An 18,214-nucleotide genomic window follows, 5' to 3' on the forward strand; every position below is an offset into this window, starting at 1 on the left:
TCAGAAAGTTTCTCACTGACTCCATCGACTAAAGCTTGCTGCCAAGCAACACAGCACAGGAAACACCCACAGATGGACTACCTAATATCTACTGCACAACCAGTCCAACAGCTCAGTTGATTTACATTGGTGTTGGAGCTTTAGCATGTGGCTAATCTGGAGCTGCAGAAACACATCAGGAAATTTATGAGCATCCACACAGTTTGCCAGCAGCAGCTGTCTCATTTCCTAATGTGGGGTGGAATGAGAATCCACCTCACAGTTGTCACACAGATGGAAATTTACAGTTTTAATGCACATCAGAAGTCCGAGCAAAGATCATTTCTATGCAGCAGTCTGGTGTTGGTGTACCAGAGTTAACAGTGATGAGGAAGCAAGCAGCAGCAAAAATAAGAAGTCATTGTGGTGTTGGGCTGTGCTTATAGCACATTAAGTGGTCTAAGCAAAAAGCCATGAGGAAGAGACATAGGAGGGGGGACAGGGAGCCATCGATTTTGTTCATAAATAAATCCCAGCATCTCCCCTTCTCATAATCCCTGCCTTCACTCATGCTGATGCAGGGCCCTGTTTCATCTGAATTAATGACTGCCAGTGTGACATCAAATCACCTCATTATTGTGGGCTGATTTGAGCAGTTGCTTATCTCTGCAAAACCAAATACCCTAGAGAATGCGGTGGGTAAAGCCTCTTGCATGACCCAGCCCATGTTAGCATTGTGTTTTTTACAGGAATGTTTGCTTCACAGTTGCACAGAATAATCAGAAAATGCTCTGAGCTGCAGAAAGCAAAGTAAATATCCTACTTTTCGTGTTCTATCCCTTAAATAGACATAAAAACATCTCAGTATGTCATGTAGTTTGTTATTTTAGATTTAGTTGCCAAAACATGTCCTATTACCAGTAGCTGTGAGCAGCTAGTTTAGTAATAAAACAGCTTGGACTATTTCTGGTATTTTTCAGTTTTCTGCTTGCGTGAAGGTCAGGAGAAAACAGACCCACAAACATGACCTTCATTTCTCCTCTGCTGCAGAAGAGAGGAAGCCATCTGTCTCCGAGCAGAAACAGCTCTATAAACACTCCTTTTGGTTGGGGTAGCAAGCCGATTACTCACTCTCTGTCCCACCCAGGGCATGGACATAAATGCTCAGTTTGTATAAGTCAAGTTGTGCTTCAGATTCAGACTACAAACAGCTTGACGAAGATTTCCTTCTCTGCCATCACTGCTGGAATAAATGTTGAGACAGAAAGCAACCACGCCAAGTAAATTTTCAACTGTGGCTTTGAATAGAGTGTTTCCAAACTGAAATGAAAGTTATAATCCTGACATTAAAGGCCTTTTTAAAAATTAAAATGCCAGGAAAACAGGATGGGTTATGAGGGAATAATATGAAACAAAGAGACAAACATACTCCCATTTTTCCAGTCATAGCATTTACCTGCTGCGTGTACCTGCACTTTATGAGGATGTTTCTCTCTCTCTCTCTCTCTCTCTCTCTCTATCTATCTATCTATCTATCTATATATCTATATATATATATATATATATATATATATATATACACATACATACTTAATTTAATATGTTCCTCTCTTTATATATTCTCTATTTGTTTAAGAATGAAGTGATGTCAAGAAAGTACACATAGAGATAATTTTGGCAAAGATATTGCATGATCACATATATCTACTCCACTGATGTAGTGACCATGAAAAAATATATTTCTCATTACATGTAGACAGCTTGCAAAGTTCAGTCAACCCAGTATCAGTTGACATACTGACCTGAGTTTGGCAAATTATTAACATGTTATTGTGTATATAATGGTACAGAATTTTCTAGTCCTGCTGTTCAGTTTGTTAGATTGACTATCGTTCAGTATAAATGAGTATTATTCAGTCCAAATGACAGGCAGTTGGCATGCCTCCTTCCACTGTGCTGTCTCATTGTTTTGACAACACAAAGATGAAAATAAACTGAGTCCATGTCTTGTTTTAAAATGAAGATTAAAGCAAGTGTTCACTTCTGAGTTCTTCCTGTGATTGCTACTTCAAACAATTTAACTGATTTAACCAATCATCAAAATAGTTGATTATTTATGTGTTTGTTGACTGCCAGGCAAGCAAGACTGTTCCCTTATATGTGTCTAAAATAAGCTTTTGTGTGTGATGTGTGTCGCTTAGGGTGGGAATCACTTTGACCAGTATGAAGAGGGCCAGTTGGAGCTGGAGCAAGCGTCCCTGGACAAGCCCATCGAATCGGTAAGGCTACATCCATCATCCCGAACCATTGGACCAGCTGTGAGAGTGGATATGATTGGTCCAGGGAGGAATAAGAACCACACCTTTTTACTCCATTCATTCTGTCCATGTAGATGCATCCAGTGTTTTCTTGAACACACTTGCCACGTAACCTGTAGAATCACTTGTCTCATGTCTATTAATACCCTTAAAGTCCCTCCCACTTCCCATGTCCTCTGCCTACTCCATTTCCTTTGTGACAGTTAAAATAATTATGTATATGCTAGATCTTCCTGTTATGTAGAGCTTACAGATAAAAGTTTGATTTTTGTATGAGTCTCCCATTAGTCATTGTTAGTCATCTTAGCACTGAGATGAGACGACTCTGAAAGCATGACGTGGATAAAGCACTGTCATTAATGGCTGTTATCTAAATAATCAAGCTGTTCATGCATTTTAAATTGACTTAAATGAAAAATTCATGTTTGATAATGACCAGATTTTATTCTGGATATTAGATACAGCTGCTTTTAGTGAGGTTTGGTATAGAGAGCCCTGCAATTTTGATATCTTTCTACAGTATGATCTATTAGTGATCTGCCTGTTCAACCAAATATTCAGTCTCTTAACGTCTCAGAATAACCTCACTTAGATTTGGAGTTAAAAAACAGCCTGATTAGAGTTTACAATTGTTCATCGCTCAAATATAAAATATAGGCAGTGCTTATTCCACTTCATTTTGTATACAAGAGAGCACACATTAGATGGTGTGAATGGCTACATTTGTACTTGAGTGAGTGTGTGTCTATGTAGCTTTAGAATTCATGTGTTAGTGTATAGTGTTTGTGTCTATAGGACAGTTATCTTATTGTACACAACTTGGGGTGTTCGACATTTCTCTCCTGCAGCGAATTGGCCCCTATTAGCTAAGCAGCAATGACCCGGTTTGTATTTGCACGCTCTGCTTTCTTACTCCTATCTTTAGGGTCCTTGTAACGCTTCTCTGACTATCTTTCTGTCTCTCTCTCTCCCTCTCTCTCTCTGTTTCACTACTGTCACACTTGACATCTTTTCTCTCTCTCAACCTCTATTTCTCTCTCGCTCCCTCCCTACTACACAGTGATTCGGTGTACAGTACCCTCTGTCATTCTGTGCTGGCATGGTGCTTGTGCAACTGGGACTGCATTTTTCGCTGAAGAGGCACATCAATAATAGCGCAGGCAGCCTTTTTCTTTCTGTCTTTCCCACTCTCTCCATCCCCTCCTCTGTCTCTGAAGCACTGTGGTGAGCAGGCCCAAACTCCTCTTATGTCCACAGTGTCAGGTCACCTCTCCTCAACATCATGAATCAGATCCCATCAGCAACTAGGTATAGCTCAAAACAATGACCTGTAGTTGTTGTTTTTTTAGTCTGAAATAGCTCTATTTTGCATAAATGTGTAACTAACACTAATGCAAATTTTTGACAAGTTTCTTAATCGGTCAAGTTAAGGCTTAATAATTGACTAATTAGCAAAAGCTTATAATATATAAAAGGCATGTTTTTCTTCAATGAAATATGTATGTAATTGACATGACACATATGACATTTTTGCACTACATGTAAATTAGATATTTTACACATGAATAAATACAAATAAATTCTTAGTATCATAAATAAAATGGTGTAACAACTGAGATAACTGGCTAAGAAAAATTTAAAACATTAAGCATTTAGATGAGACTAAACGTACAAGACATTTTAAAAAAAGCACATTTTTATTTCAGTGAGAACAGCTTTAGGCTACAAATGAAAGGTATTGACCCTGTATCTTGTTAAGTTTTGGGTTTTTGAGGCAGAGGAAGAGAAAATTCAGTCATGCTTGCTAACCAAGGTAATTTCCATGTATCTGAAACACACCATTTACATATGCTTTCGTTATTTATTACACAGTTACATCATATCTGTAGCCTGAACATGTGTTTTTTTATAGCTAGAATCCAGTGAACCATGAACATTAAAATTTTATATCCTGGTCAGGTTTTAGGTTGATGTACTTTCTCACATGCACACAAACATCCCACTGTGTGTGGGTGGGGGAGAGGGAGAAGAGAAAGGGAGAGAGGTGGCCTGCTCACCTGGCTTGAGTGGCTCTTTTGCTCCTGCGCTATTATTTGTGGAGGGGCGCTGAGGACCGTGCTGCAGCATCACACAGTTCTTCACACATCCATGGCAAAACAGCCACATCAGAGGTGCTGTCAACTATCACTTAGTCACCAATAGTATTGCTTGCACACTTGATATTTTGTCTTTGGGAATACATGTCCAAAAAATGAGCTGGCAGACTTTTTTATCCATGAGGCAACTAAACATGAGTATTTGTTACCAACTAAAACTGTTAATCCTGAAGATCCTTTTAGTGGATTTAACAACACCTTTTGTAACAGCAGGTACATTTTCATAATCAAACAGCCAGAGTTCCTGTTTAAAAAGAGGTTATTTGACAAAATACCACTAGAAGAAAAGTTCTAAAAAAAATCTATTCCCTCTTAGCCTCAAAATATGTACAATAAACCTTCAGGCAGGATTTATATTATACTTAAACAGATACTTTGTTATTTTAAACGATAAAACATAGAGACTATAAACATATAGTGATATGTATGTCATTAGAAACACAGGAATGTCCCTGCCTCCTTAGTGCAACCTCTAAGGTGGTAGGATATGTGGCAGTGGTCTACACGTGTTACATATTGGAGCTGTTGGTGAATGCTTCGGCCCAGCTCCTCGGAGCCCCTCACCTGCCACTTATTGTGTGTGATCTATAGGCAGCTAGAGGTCTGTGGTACTTTATTGGGATCTTTTTTTCTCTTTCTCTCTTTCCCCTTTGGTCTTTGCTCATTCTCTCTAACATTGTTTTTGCATTGCATGTGTTAACTTGGTAGCATTCAGTACTATTTCCTCTCAACACTTTGTCCTAATCACTACTACAGTTTTCCCTCTCAGACTCATTCCTCCCACGTTTCCTGCCCCCTCCAGTCCCTCAAACCTACCGCTCTCCTTCTTCCCCTTACCTGACCCCATCCCAGAGCGATATGCAGCGGGCAGCCTCAGAGCCACAGAAAGCACACATACACATACACACACAAGCAAATCTAAGAAACACATGTGTACAAGCCAAAGGAAGAAAAATGTCTTGGTAAAACATTTGTGCAACTTTTGTTATCCAAGTATCAGTAATTACTATTAATCTCTAAAACAGCCACTGAAGCCCAACATGACTTTGTTACATCAAGTGGAAGAACAAACAAAAGGGACATTTCAGCTGTTACTGATTTAAGAAGTGTGTAGATTTTTGTATTATAGCTAGACCATATTTGGCACAGCTATTCAATCCTGTTAACTGTTGGACTTCTGTCACCTCATAGTTTCAAAGAAGGAAAAGGTCAAACCCAACCCTTTTAAAAACTTGACCCTTATTATTTTTTTATTATTATTATTATTATTATTATTATTATTATTGTTGTTGTTATTTTTAACAACATCTCAACCTTTCCATTTAGCAACAGTGAACAGCAAGGGTGATGGGTTCAAGGTCACTGCTAAGGCCCTTCAAATGTTAATAGTAAAATAGATAAATAAACAAAAAATATCCAAAATTGTTTGTCTGTAAACCAGTCTGACAACCTCTCTTCAAACTCAGTGGGAATACAAATGTTTAGAAGAAGTTTGAGACTCAAACTTGGGCCTTCAGTGTCTTTACTTAACTTTGCTAAGCTTTCCTTTGATGAATTGGTTCTTCAGAATTATGAGGTAAGTATGTATTTTAAATTATTATTTATTTAGAATTTATTCCAATTGGACATTAATGCTTTTCTGTCATTTCTCCCCCACTCACTTATTTAATGAAATTTTAAATTACCATTTCACATCACACTTCATACACCTTCATATTAAATCTGACAGTTTCCTGGAAAGACGGAGATTTCTGTTTTAGTTGTTTGGCTCTTGATGCACAGAGACAGTTGTTTCCATTTAGTTACACCTACGGTAGCTGAGACAGACCAGGAATGTACAGAGCATCAAATACAAGGGAGCTGCAAGGGTTTATGAGCAGGAGCAGACAGCAGAGCCTGTCCACTAACAGCTCTTGCCAGAAGACATTCCTCAGGGACATGAGAAAGGATGATGAGTAACTGCAGCAGCCCACTTCTTGCAAGATAGATCTCTATAGAGTCAGTCTCAGTCTTTTTTTTTTTTTTTTTTTAATATGCAAAACCTCAGATCTGTTTAAAAGCAGTCAGCCAAAAAAACACTTGCAGAAAACACATAATTTGGTTGGTATAGGTTTAGTAACTCAGATGGATGCCTGCTTCAGCTTCGTGTTACATCCTCTTTAGTAATCTTAACCAGTGCGGTTTCTTAGTGTACACATATATATATATATGGCTGCATAGACTGCAGAAATAAGAGTCCTAAATACTCTGAGGTCTCTAGGTGGGGTCCCCTGCATATCACTTCCCTTACCCATATCTTTTGCCATGCACTGTGCCAATGACAGCACAATGCACACTTTTAAAAACACCCCCTCTTGTAGATCTCTTTTGTTTGGATAACATTTTCTATTTTTTCTTTCTCCTGTATTAACAGTCAGTTGGTGGATTTGTTGACATGCCTACCTTTTCTGTTTGTATACAGTATTATGTTTGTTTAAGAGCAGAGAGAGATTTGCATTTTTAAGAACTAGAGAAGCTAGCAGAATTGCAGTTGAAAGCGTTTGGCCGGTTTCTTACGTTGTGTCACGTGTGACTGTTTTTTTGACAGCCCAGTATTTTAAAGCCAGGTTCGTATGGAAATGCCTTCACTCCACTTGCACTGCTGTTGGACTCGCCGTCGTTGCTTTCATCCGTCTGTCTGTCTATTCTTTTGGTGCACCCATCTGTTGTTCAACATGCAGTCTACGCCTCATCTCCGCCCCCTGACCTCTCCTGAGCCCATTTTGAACTAATCTCTTTATTAGTGTTAGCAGTTGCAACTGGTGCCTTATCCAACCTGCCCTTCCTGTTTTAAAATGATAAAATGACAAACTTGAGAGATTTGGAAGAGGAAACATGTTTAATTTAAGGTAGCGCTTATGTTCCCTGAGCTTGTAGAGGTTTAGTTTTCACTATGAAACCCTTGGTCGGACTTCACTGAGTTTGGTTAATTGAAAGAAACAGATCAGCTAACTGTGATTGTGTAGAAGCTGAGCAAGAGCATTTCTCAGATGCATTTTATTTCCCCTCCTTGCTCCAAGCCTCAGCTCCAGATTAATATAAATGTGTGGTGCTGCACCATAATACTGCAGTAAGGGACAGAAACATGCCCGGTGTCGGTGGGAGGGGAGGCATTCGCTACAGCAAATTCTGCAGTGTTTCCCTACAAAGTGAAGTCAGGGGACATGTTGTCCACCAGGCAGGAGGAAACACACTTTATCAGCCATACAGCCTCTAATTCTGTGCATCTTATGACATGTCCAGAAACTGTGGACAGGGACAACACAACGCAGTGATGTGTCCTAGTTATGAGTTGACACAGGCAGGCTGTCTTTAGGTCTCTAACCACCAGACTCCTCTCATCTCATCCCACAGCGGAAGGGATCTGACAGCTCAAACGTCCATAAAAAACAAACAGGAAGTGAGGCAGTTTACCCCCCCCCCCTCTCTTGGGTATTAGAGGCAAACATCAACCAGAGGTTTTGGATGTTTTCATTCTCGTCATCACGGTGAAGCGCCATTTCGTGGTCCCTCAACTGACATAGTATAGTTAAATAGGGCAAAGGAAGGCAACAGTCTGCTCTAATACCAACAGACATTGACAAAAAAGGATTAAGCCAAATGTATCCCAATTAGACCTTGCGGGCGGAGATGCAGTGTTGTGCTGTGTGTGTGACACCACTCCCCTTCACATGCACTAACCCATACAAGCCCAGCTCACCTCCACCACCCTAGAAACTCATCTCCACCATGGCTCAGCCTGCTCTGTTCTGCCCCCTGTCCTGACCTCCTCTTTTGTCAAAGAGAACTAATTGAGCCCTGTTGAGCCATCACCTTCCTCTCTGTGCCTGATCCACCTGAGACTAACACAGTTGATGTTTTGTTAACCCACCCTCCACCCCCAGCCCGCCCCACCCCTCTGTATGTGTACCATTCACAGTGCGCTACTAACACCGACGATCCTTTTTGTTAAAACTCTTTAACAAAAAGCTGCATGCTGGTTTTTTTTTTGTTTTGTTCCAACCCCTTCACTTTCTGTTTGTGAAAGTTGATGTCAATCTCTTTGTGATTATAAATATCCTTTTTGTTTGGTTTGTATGTTTTTTGGTAGAATGCAGCACTCTGGTGAATGTTAGACAAGCTTGGAATAGTTATAATCACAACAGAAAAAACACTGCTTAATAAGAAATCTCATTGTTTCCTGTTTATTTGTGCTTGAGGATGTACTGTAGTGTGTAGTGGTGGGACGGTCTTGCATTTCACGTAATGTTTTTTTTAATTTTCTTGCTGACCCACACTAGTGATATAACAGTCTCAGACATGCACATTGGGCCCCACAGTGTGCTAGGAATTCCTGTTACGTATGTTCCTGCACTCCTCTCTAGCCTCTCTGATTCATTATCAGTTGCCAGGTCTTGTCCACATTGTTGGTTGTGTAGTGTTTGTCATAGCAATCACTAGTATTGAAAGTGAATCAGAAACAAAATATTTTAAAGTAGATGGTCTCACTGCAGTTGCACACTTTTGGGGGTCCTCTGTGAAGAATGTGTCTCAGATGAGCTTGTTGTAAAACTACTGTAAGTACATTTATGCAAGGTAAAAACTATGTTGCAGTTTGTAAAGGCCATCTAGCCTGTAAAATGTTTTACTAGTTTATGAATACTAATGATACCTTTTGAGAATGGTCAAATTCGAGGCATACTGACAGCATAAATTGGTTTAAAATCAAAATTGTGAACATGGTTGGGACCAGACCATTGATAACTGACCAGAGACGCTGGAGGTGTCCAAGAACAACACAACAGATATTTCTAGTATGTCTAATGGGGCTACATGCACACAATGTCTCCCTCTCTTCACCTGCACACCCACATATCCCCTCACACGTGCATACTTTGTCCACCCTGGGCCTTGTAATGGTAATCCAAGGCCCAATAGCTCCACTTCTGTCTCTTCCTCTTGCTATATTTTTTGTGACAGCTGCATATGTTTCATGGTGCTCCCCTTGTCATGGTTACAGAATCACAGCAAGCTTGGAGTTTCTGGTCTTCGTTTTGTTAATGCAAGATTTCCATACCTGTTCTGTGTCACTTTTCTTTGTGTACTAAGATCTTGCTCTGTAGTGGTTCATATATGTATGCGTGTGATACATATATTGCCCTATCCTTCCTCCTCCTCCTCTTAACTTCTCAGTTAGTGGATGTGACTTGATGTGTTATCTTTATAATCCCCCCAAAATAGAAAGGCTAATGCCCAATTTCTTTGTCTTAAACAGTTTTTGTAACTGCACTCCCATTATAGGAGGGTGTCCTATAGTTTACAGGCTACACATAGCCTCATGTATTCATCTTAGTGGAAAACCTACCCTTCCTCTCAGTCTCCCACCCTCTATCTCCCCCCACCCACCCCCAACTACCACTCCTTGTGCTGAAAGACACTGATGTTACACGCTGTAGGTGATGTGGATGACAATAATGATGATGGTGATGGTGGTGGTGGTTGTGCTGATGATGATAGTGTGATCTGAGTGTTTTATTTTATTTTGTTTGTTTGTTTTTTGACCCATGCCCACGGGGAAAAGCTCCTCTTATTATTGGAATATTTTTGGTTTTTTTCTCCTCTGTTCTCTCTGCTAGGATAACATTGGGCACCGGCTGCTTCAGAAACATGGCTGGAAGTTGGGGCAAGGACTTGGCAAAACCATGCAGGGTAAGGACTCACTCTTCAGTACACATATGTTCAATGTATGCTGGTGGTACTGGGCCACTACCTTATGCCAGTTTCTTTCCCCTCATATTTTCAGGATTTTCTTTTTGTAGCAACTTTTCTTTTCTCTTCATATCCTTTCTCTGACCTCCTCCTTTGTGTCTGTTACTGGGAAAAATTAATTTTTTTTACACAAACGTCATTCCAGTTGTTCCTGTTACTCTTATGCTGCTGTTCCCACGAACTTGAAGAGCAAGGGAAAAAGTCCTGGAGGCCTTGTAAAGGAATAAGCCTGAGAGCAGGGACTCTGGGGGGTGGGAGATGGAAGCAAAGTGTTCATTTGTCTTCCCATGCTGCATTTAGTTTACAGCAGTTCCGATATGGTGGGCTTTTTCCCTTCCAAATGACAGTATAATTGGCTACAGTTTTGTTCACATTCAGCCAGTTTTAGCTAATCAGCTTTCAGAAAAGGTGGTTCTGAACTGAAATAAATTGCTGATGTGCTAGTTTGTTCATCGTTGGATTTCTTTGGTCTCTTACCTATTCCAGATCTTGCTAAACCCCTGATTTTAAAACAAATGTCAGCTCTGATTAGTGTAAATTATTGAGTGTATATCTTGGTGTACAGGAGATAAATGTTCTTCTTTTGAAACATGGGTGTGTATTTTCTTTTGAGGCAGTGATGCGCATAATGAAGAGCACATGCTTGACTCTGGAAACACCAACATGGCTGCGTCTTTGCAGGAATGTAAAGCACTTGAACTAATAGGGGAAATACGAGCCTGTTCTTTGTCTGGACCAGTTGCATTTGCAATATCGGACCTGGTCCTTGTGGCATGATATTGGACCCAGTTCAAAACCAAGGTACACTAGAGGGTCAGGTTTTGAAAGACTGTTCAGTCTGTACCAAGGTGTTTCTGGACTTGCAGTTCCAGTCTAAGGCCACATTAAAACCGACATGAACTTAACTCAGTAGCAGGTGCCAATGCAGGGAACTCTGACAAAACAACACAGGGTTGTCCAGCAAAAAAGTTGAACCATACTTAATTTTTACTGCAATGCAATATAATGTCATCTGACAAGGTGGCATTGGCCAATAACATACAATTAACTGCATATATCTGTAGTTTAGACTTTGTAACATGAACACCATATTTCTCCTGTTTACGTCCTGATCATTAAATAGTTTTTGTTGGGATAACTTTCCGCAGCTGTAAAAATCCTGTCTATGTGTGTTACAACGCATTGGGAAGTGTTTTGACATCTGTTAAGCCTTTAAATGCATTTATCTGTTCCTCCAACTGGACTTCCTGGATCGTATTTCATTGTTTTACTTGTACCTTAAAAAACACAGCCTACCACCACAGCTGCCCTTGTTGTTTTAACACAGGACTGTTTTTAGTCCTGATCCCCAATGAATCTGATCCGATCATTTTTCTCTACAAGATTATCTATAGTCTGTCTCAGTCTCAGTCCATTTTCTGGAAAATCTGTATTAAATCATGTTTGCACAACTAGTTCTCCAGTTTAAGATTGAGGATTGTTGTCGCCTGTGAGTGTAGTGAAAGATGTACAATGGAAAATGCTCCAAATACTCTCCACATTGAATGGATTCTGTACAATGGAAAGAGCTTTTAGCTACAAAGCTGCTTTACTTTGTGGAGACAACTGTGATTGAATGGCCTTGTCGATATTGACTTGCTTTAAGAGAGAGCAGGCTGAACAGAGCTGAGTGTGTGGGTTGGTCTTGGCTAACGTCAGCACCTCATTAGCTCAACCCTGCTGTGCTTATTGGCTCAGAGGCAGTGGTGCAGAGGCTTGGCATGTTTCCACTGAGCATCTTCCTGTGTTTCCCTTGCTTTCCTCTCCCCCATCAATATCTTCATTCTCTCTATCTTTTTACTTTCTTAACTCTCCCTTCATAGCCTCACCCTTGCCTGTACTCTTTCCAAAGAGGATGATGTATAGCATTGTCAATGAATGATGTCATTACTGGCAAGCTAATGAGGCCTTGCAGTCTGCTAAGAGCTTGTTTTTCCACATAATTTCTGGCATTTAGTCTCGTCTACCTCCTCCACCATGTCTTTTGCTGTCCTCTTGGTCCATCCCATTTTCACTGCAGATCTACCTGTTTCATTTATGTAACCCTAATGCACTCATTTCTGACTTTGTTGTCTCTATTTGTTGCTCAGTTGCAACTCTTGCTCAAGTGCATTGCTCTCCCTGTAAACCCAGCAGTGACATCTGTGCTCAATATCAGCCTTTTAATGAGAAAAAAACTAATTCTTCTAAACTGAGTTTCCAGCACACGCCCAAATGTAGAACAAGTTATAGCCTCACACTTCAACATATATGAGCCTATGCAGAACGAGCAAAGTAAGTGAGTCAATGAATTCACAATGTAAATTAAAAGAAAACAAGATATCTGTGTTCAGACTAGTGCTGCTTAAGTGGACATGTTGGCTGCATAGTTGGATTATTGAAATTACCTCTATCAAATCAATGTCTTCTGTGTTTTTCAAGTTCTTTGAAAGAGATTTTCAGTATTCACAGTTATCTGATTACAGAAACTGAAAACTACGTATACAGGATCTCTTGAATTGTGTGTCTGACTATATTGAAGACATATAGCCACTTTTTTTGCACTGTTTAGATGTTTTAGTGTGGTCTTAGAAGTCATTTTTCCATATAAATGGTGTCAGATTTGCTGCGCTGTGGAAATGGTCTTACAGGCAGGTATTGCTGTAAACAACTTGTATGTTTACTCATATCTGCTCTCCACATTTCGACATTGAAATGTTGATTGTGTGTATTAGTGAGCTTCCACAGACACTGATCTGATGACTAGTTGCTGCTGCCCTAACACCTCTCATTCCTGTACATATATGGCCTTGCTTCCTTGTGTCGTCTGATAGGTATTTTCAGCTTGACCATGGCCAGGGACCAGAGTAGATCAGGGAACTGTTTCATTCTGGGCGGTCTGACAAGTGCACAGAGGCTAACACAGCACAGCAGAAATTTCTGCTTAGCTTTTGGTGTCCACCATTGTTTTATTCCTATCTGTCCTTGAACAGCTTGAATAACAATCTATTTGATGTGATAAGGATGTGTGCTTTGTGTGGCTGAGAGAACAAGTTGCAGGAGCTGACTGTGCTCTTGTTTTTGCCGCTGGCACCACTGATGGGTGGTTATATAAGCATCCTGTTTTGTGGGATGAGACTGCGGCAAAGCGTGTCCAGTTGTTGTGTAGGAATTAATGGCAAAGTGTTGGAGCCCACTATCTCTGTTCAAATTTGCTAATGCACTTAGCAGTAGGCTCACAACACAACTGCACCCTTGCATCTCATTGAAGTCTGCTGGATAATCATTATAATCTTACTCTCCTTTCCTGTCCTCCTTGCCAGAAGAGAAGGTTTTTGAATTTTGAAGTGAAAGCATTGTGTCCCCTTTTTAAGTTTTTCACTGTATTGACTTTGTTCTTATTCTTCTTTTGTCCTTTTTGCCCCTTTTTAGGTAAGGTTTGTTGGATCCCCTCTGTATGTCAGTATGTGTGTGTGTGTGGGTGTGTTTTCTTTCTCCCACTCGGCAGTTGACCTCAATGTAACACCCCTTTTACAGTGTACCGTAGGCTAATGGCCTCTGTCAGCTTCCTCTTTGCTTCATAATCACTTAACCTTTATTTCAATCTGCTCAAGAGTAAAGTGCTTCGATTTGAACAAAAGAATAAAAATCCATTTGAAATCGAGATAGATTTAGGAAGCCATGATTCCATCACATTCCTTAGAATCATCATCTTCATGTATTTTAGATTTTTATTTTTTTCCTCTTTGAGTTTCCGTGGCTGCTGTCGGGTATCTGATTGGCTGTAACCACGGCTCAGACTTTGAATGGCTTGCAGAGTAGACAAGTTTTCCCCCCCTCTGCTTGTTTGCCTGTTTCTACCTCCAAACCTGTGAAACTTGTGTGTATGCGTGTGGTCATTATGTGGGACTGAGACGTGTGTGTGCGTGTCTGTTACTGACCGGGCTATAGAGTCAACTTACAGGGAAAACCTCACCACCCTTCTACACCCTGAATACCTCTGTCCCCATGGTTACACGCTCCCATCCTCCCCCTGTTTCTTTGCCCCTCCTGCAAAGCATGTTTGTCCCAGAGGTGCACTCCTGCCTGCCTCAAACTGTCACACTCACCTGGGGCTTTAAGCAGTGTTGGAGATAATACATTGAATTACTACTTCCACATGATAGAGTGATATGTAACACTCCAGACAGGTGCACAGCTCACATTTTTTAAGTGTACATTGGTAAAAAAAAAAAAAAAAAAATTGCTGTTCTATAGAAAAGCAGAACCTGCTCTAAGCACTGCTTAAAGCCTTGCTGGCTCTTTCCTCAGGTACATTTTATGTGTGTCATGTGTTCACCTGTTCCGGGGTTAAGCACATCCCAAAACAAGCTTGCTGGCTGTAGGCTAGCGAGGAAATGAAAGAATCTCAAGGAGATTTGCTAACTGGGCTGACAAGCGTCTGCGAGGCAAAAAGCTCAAAGGGGGAAAATGGTGGTTGTCCCTAGAGGCATCTGTCATCTCAGACTAGACATTTGACCACAAGTTAAAAAAAAAAAGGTACAAATGTTTCCCTGTACCACACCCGGCAAAAGTAGATGCTAGTTTTGATTCGTGATTTTTGTTAGATGATAGGCTTCCTTTCTTCCTCTACCTGTCGCAGTTGAAATACCACCAAACAATTTTTAAATCATTCCCTCACCCAGTACAGCTCCTCCTAAAACATTCTGATGGGTTTTTTCCTTTTTCTTAGCTAAGGTAAAAAGTCAAGGATTGCTAGGATTTTTACTAATGCAGGGTTACAAGACTTTTGGTGTACTTTGTAAAGGGTGATAGTTTGGTACCCTTGGGGCATACTGTGGTTGAGAGAGCAAGATGATGCCAGGTTAGGGGCCTGGGGACCTGGACCAGGGGCTGGGAGAGAGTGGTGAGAGGAAATCCCTGTAAGCACCTAGCCCTGAGTGAAGGGATGAGGGGGGTGGGGGGTGATACACTGATGCCCCTCTGGTAATGAACCCCTCTTAACCCCACAACCACACTCCCAACCCCACCTTCCCTTCTCTATGTGCCTCAATCTTCCTGCTTAACCAATTGGTGTTTCTTTTTTACAGCGATTTGATCCTGCCCATGTTGTGCTGATGGTAAACTTAGTGGTAAATGTTATTTTATCCCCCAATTGAATTGTTTTTTTTTAATTTTTTTTATTTTGTTTTAATTTCTCCCATTTTTTTGTTTTCCTCTCATCAGAGCACCAATGCTACATAGGCTTTCAAATCTTTCTGTATTAGTCCTCATTCTGCTGCTTGTATATTATCATGCATATGTATTACTCTTAGAACATTGTCATTTTGTTTGTTTTCAGTTTTTTTAAACCTTGTGATTCACACCCTGTGATTTAGATGCACATTGTTTTTGTCTGGTCCCTTTCTTTTCCACTGGAATGGGTAATGTGGAAGTATTGTCACTGTGTTTAAAGATTGGTGATAGTTTGGGATGACTGTAATTGTTCATTAATCTTTAATTCTGGGCCTGGCTTGTGACTCCATTCAGACAGACCACTGCAGTGGCTGACTAACAGACCAAACCCTGTTTTTGGTTTCACTTCCCTACTGCTGTAGGGCAAACAGCATGAACACACACGTCTATCAGTAGATAGTCTTATGATCTCGATATCACACAATCAGTCCTCTTCTCTCACATCCTTTGTGGATTAAGGCCTCAACAATCGTGCCATCTGAGTTAGGTTTTCAGTCCCAGCTGACAGACACTGCAGTGGGACTGAGAGTCCAGGCAGGCCACTATATGTTACAATGCCCATGCATCTGTGATTTCAGAATTAATATGTCATTGGGCTGTGATGACTAAATTACTCAAGGAATGCCACGGATATTTACCCCAAAAATATTCTTACCCTTCTCTGTCCAGGAAGGTAAGAATGTGCCAGGGAATAGCTCAATTTAAAGTCTTAAATTCAGATTAGGGACATCTTAACGCCTTCAAATGTATTAATATTTAATACATTATGCATGTTGTCCGTGGGCTGTTGTTGGCTCATACTATACTTTGACAGGTTAATGGCAAATGTATTATATTAGCCTTCTTGTTTTCTTTTGAGAAAGGCTTTAGTTTTGTAGTCAAATTGGTAAGAAATTTAAACTTTAATCTGCCTTGGAGCAGGTATCAAAAAAAAAAGAATTACTATTAAAAAATGATGAAATAATGCTTGTAGCTATTCCATACGCCCAATGGTATACATAGAAAATTGATTCATGGAAAAAATAACCTAACTTGAAAATGTGGGAGGAAAAAAACTGAAACCAAACTGAATTGATAATCACTATCAGTAAGATGGATTATTGTATCTGGCTGGCAACAGGAGCAGCAGACTAGCCCAAATTCTTTTTATGCCTTTTGTTTTGAGATTCCCCTGTCTATCTGTCTGTCTGTCCCCCCCTTCCTTCTCCTCCTACCCATACCCATGTTTTACCAGGTAAGTATCCCCATCCCTTGCACTGTCACCATGGCGATACCTGGCCTGTGACGTCACTCTGCTGTAGTTCAGTGCTTGTGTCCTATTTTAATTTGACTGTCTTTCTCTCTGCTTTGTTTGGCTGATTATGAGTGGATTAAGCAATTCTGTGTCAATCTCCAAAGTAGTTTTGATTTTTATATATTTTATATCTTTAATGTTTCATTCTGTTTTTGTTTTTTTGTTTTGTTTTTTTTTTTGGTTGTCTTTGGTTTGTTTATTTTTCTACAGTTAATTTCCTTCTGATCTAGCTCTTTTCACAGCTTACATAACATAGCTTAAGTAGACAATGGAAAATAACCTTTCAGCTCCAGTCTTAATGAGGAAGGGGGCCTGGGGCAAGGGAACAGATTTGGACCTCGGGGCAGTAGTGAGAGGGGCTTGCAAGGGTCAGCCAGCCTGCAGGCAGTTCAGAAAGAGATGATGCAATAGGCCTTAGCTAATATTGGGAGGCTTTGTTCCCCTCATGGAGGATGTCGCAGTGGCGCTCAGTGAGCAGTGGTAGCAGCTGCGCAGCCCTGTTGCAACTCCTTCTCTCTCACACACACACAACCACATGCAGTCCCTCAAGCTGTAGTGTCCTTGATAAACTTGGGATTCTGGTTTAACAGGACTGCAGCAATATACAGGTGGAGGAGGGGTAGTGGGTGGAATAACTACACTGAACAGATATGGAAACACATTGGCTTAAAGCTGACAGTCTTGTTTGTAATGAACTTTACCTTGACTGAACAACCCTGATGCCCTTGTCTTCCTTTAATCCATCAGGAATACAATCAGTGCAGCTAATTTGACTCATTCAAAATGCAAATCAGCAGCCAGGTCAAATGTAACAGGAAGGATAAATTGGTCTGTACTTGGTGGCTGCAGTAAGCTGTGAGAATGGCTGGTGTTTGGTTCACTGTAGCTTTCTGGTCTCTTTGCACTTCAAGGCAAAATTCTCTAACCCCAGCACCCTATGCTCTAAAAGCAGGCTGTCTCCGAGCTGGCCCTCTGTCCCAGTCTCAAAAACTCACCTATTCCTTTCTCTGTCTCTTTTCCCTCAGGACGCACCGACCCTGTGCCCATTATCCTCAAATATGATGTCATGGGGATGGGACGGATGGAGATGGAGGTAAGACACTGTTTATTTTATCACCTGACACTTGACTAGATGTGTATTTGGACATGTCTGTTGTGTATTTGTATTGCTATTGGACCACACCAGTTCTTGGTTGAGCTCTCATCACTTTATCTTTAAACTTGTTTCACTCGAACAACCACAGCTGCTGTTCTGAGAGGTGTATGAAATGAAGAACAAAGTCGTGAAATGTCACAAATATTGGTCTTAGAACGAATACTGAAGAGCTCGTTGGGTTTCAGCATGGTACTGGGAACTAGAACAGATTCGTTTATCTAAGTTCTCCTGGTGAAGTTTGAATGCTGTTAATGCTAAGCAGAAACAAACA

General features: G+C 40.6%; 1 protein-coding gene across 11 annotated transcripts in view; it reads left to right on the forward strand.

Moving 5' to 3' along the window:
* gpatch8 (G patch domain containing 8) overlaps positions 1 to 18,214 on the forward strand; it is a 28,805-nt gene that overhangs the window by 3,517 nt on the left and 7,074 nt on the right. The window contains exons 2-6 of one of the 11 annotated variants that reach the window (XM_071471269.1): positions 2,181 to 2,258; positions 7,041 to 7,059; positions 10,108 to 10,180; positions 15,349 to 15,390; positions 17,813 to 17,880. In XM_071471269.1, the coding sequence (XP_071327370.1) occupies positions 17,854 to 17,880 (27 nt within the window). In that variant the 5' untranslated portion in view covers positions 2,181 to 2,258; positions 7,041 to 7,059; positions 10,108 to 10,180; positions 15,349 to 15,390; positions 17,813 to 17,853. Of the gene's footprint in view, positions 1 to 2,180; positions 2,259 to 3,145; positions 10,181 to 13,690; positions 17,881 to 18,214 lie in introns of those variants that run through there. The other 10 variants (XM_071471207.1, XM_071471225.1, XM_071471244.1 and 7 more) reach the window with 10 other exon arrangements.

The sequence above is a fragment of the Trachinotus anak genome, unplaced genomic scaffold (assembly GCF_046630095.1).
Source record: "Trachinotus anak isolate AG129_WGS33_773 ecotype Australia unplaced genomic scaffold, CSIRO_AGI_Tana_v1 ptg000003l, whole genome shotgun sequence".
NCBI lineage: Eukaryota > Metazoa > Chordata > Actinopteri > Carangiformes > Carangidae > Trachinotus > Trachinotus anak.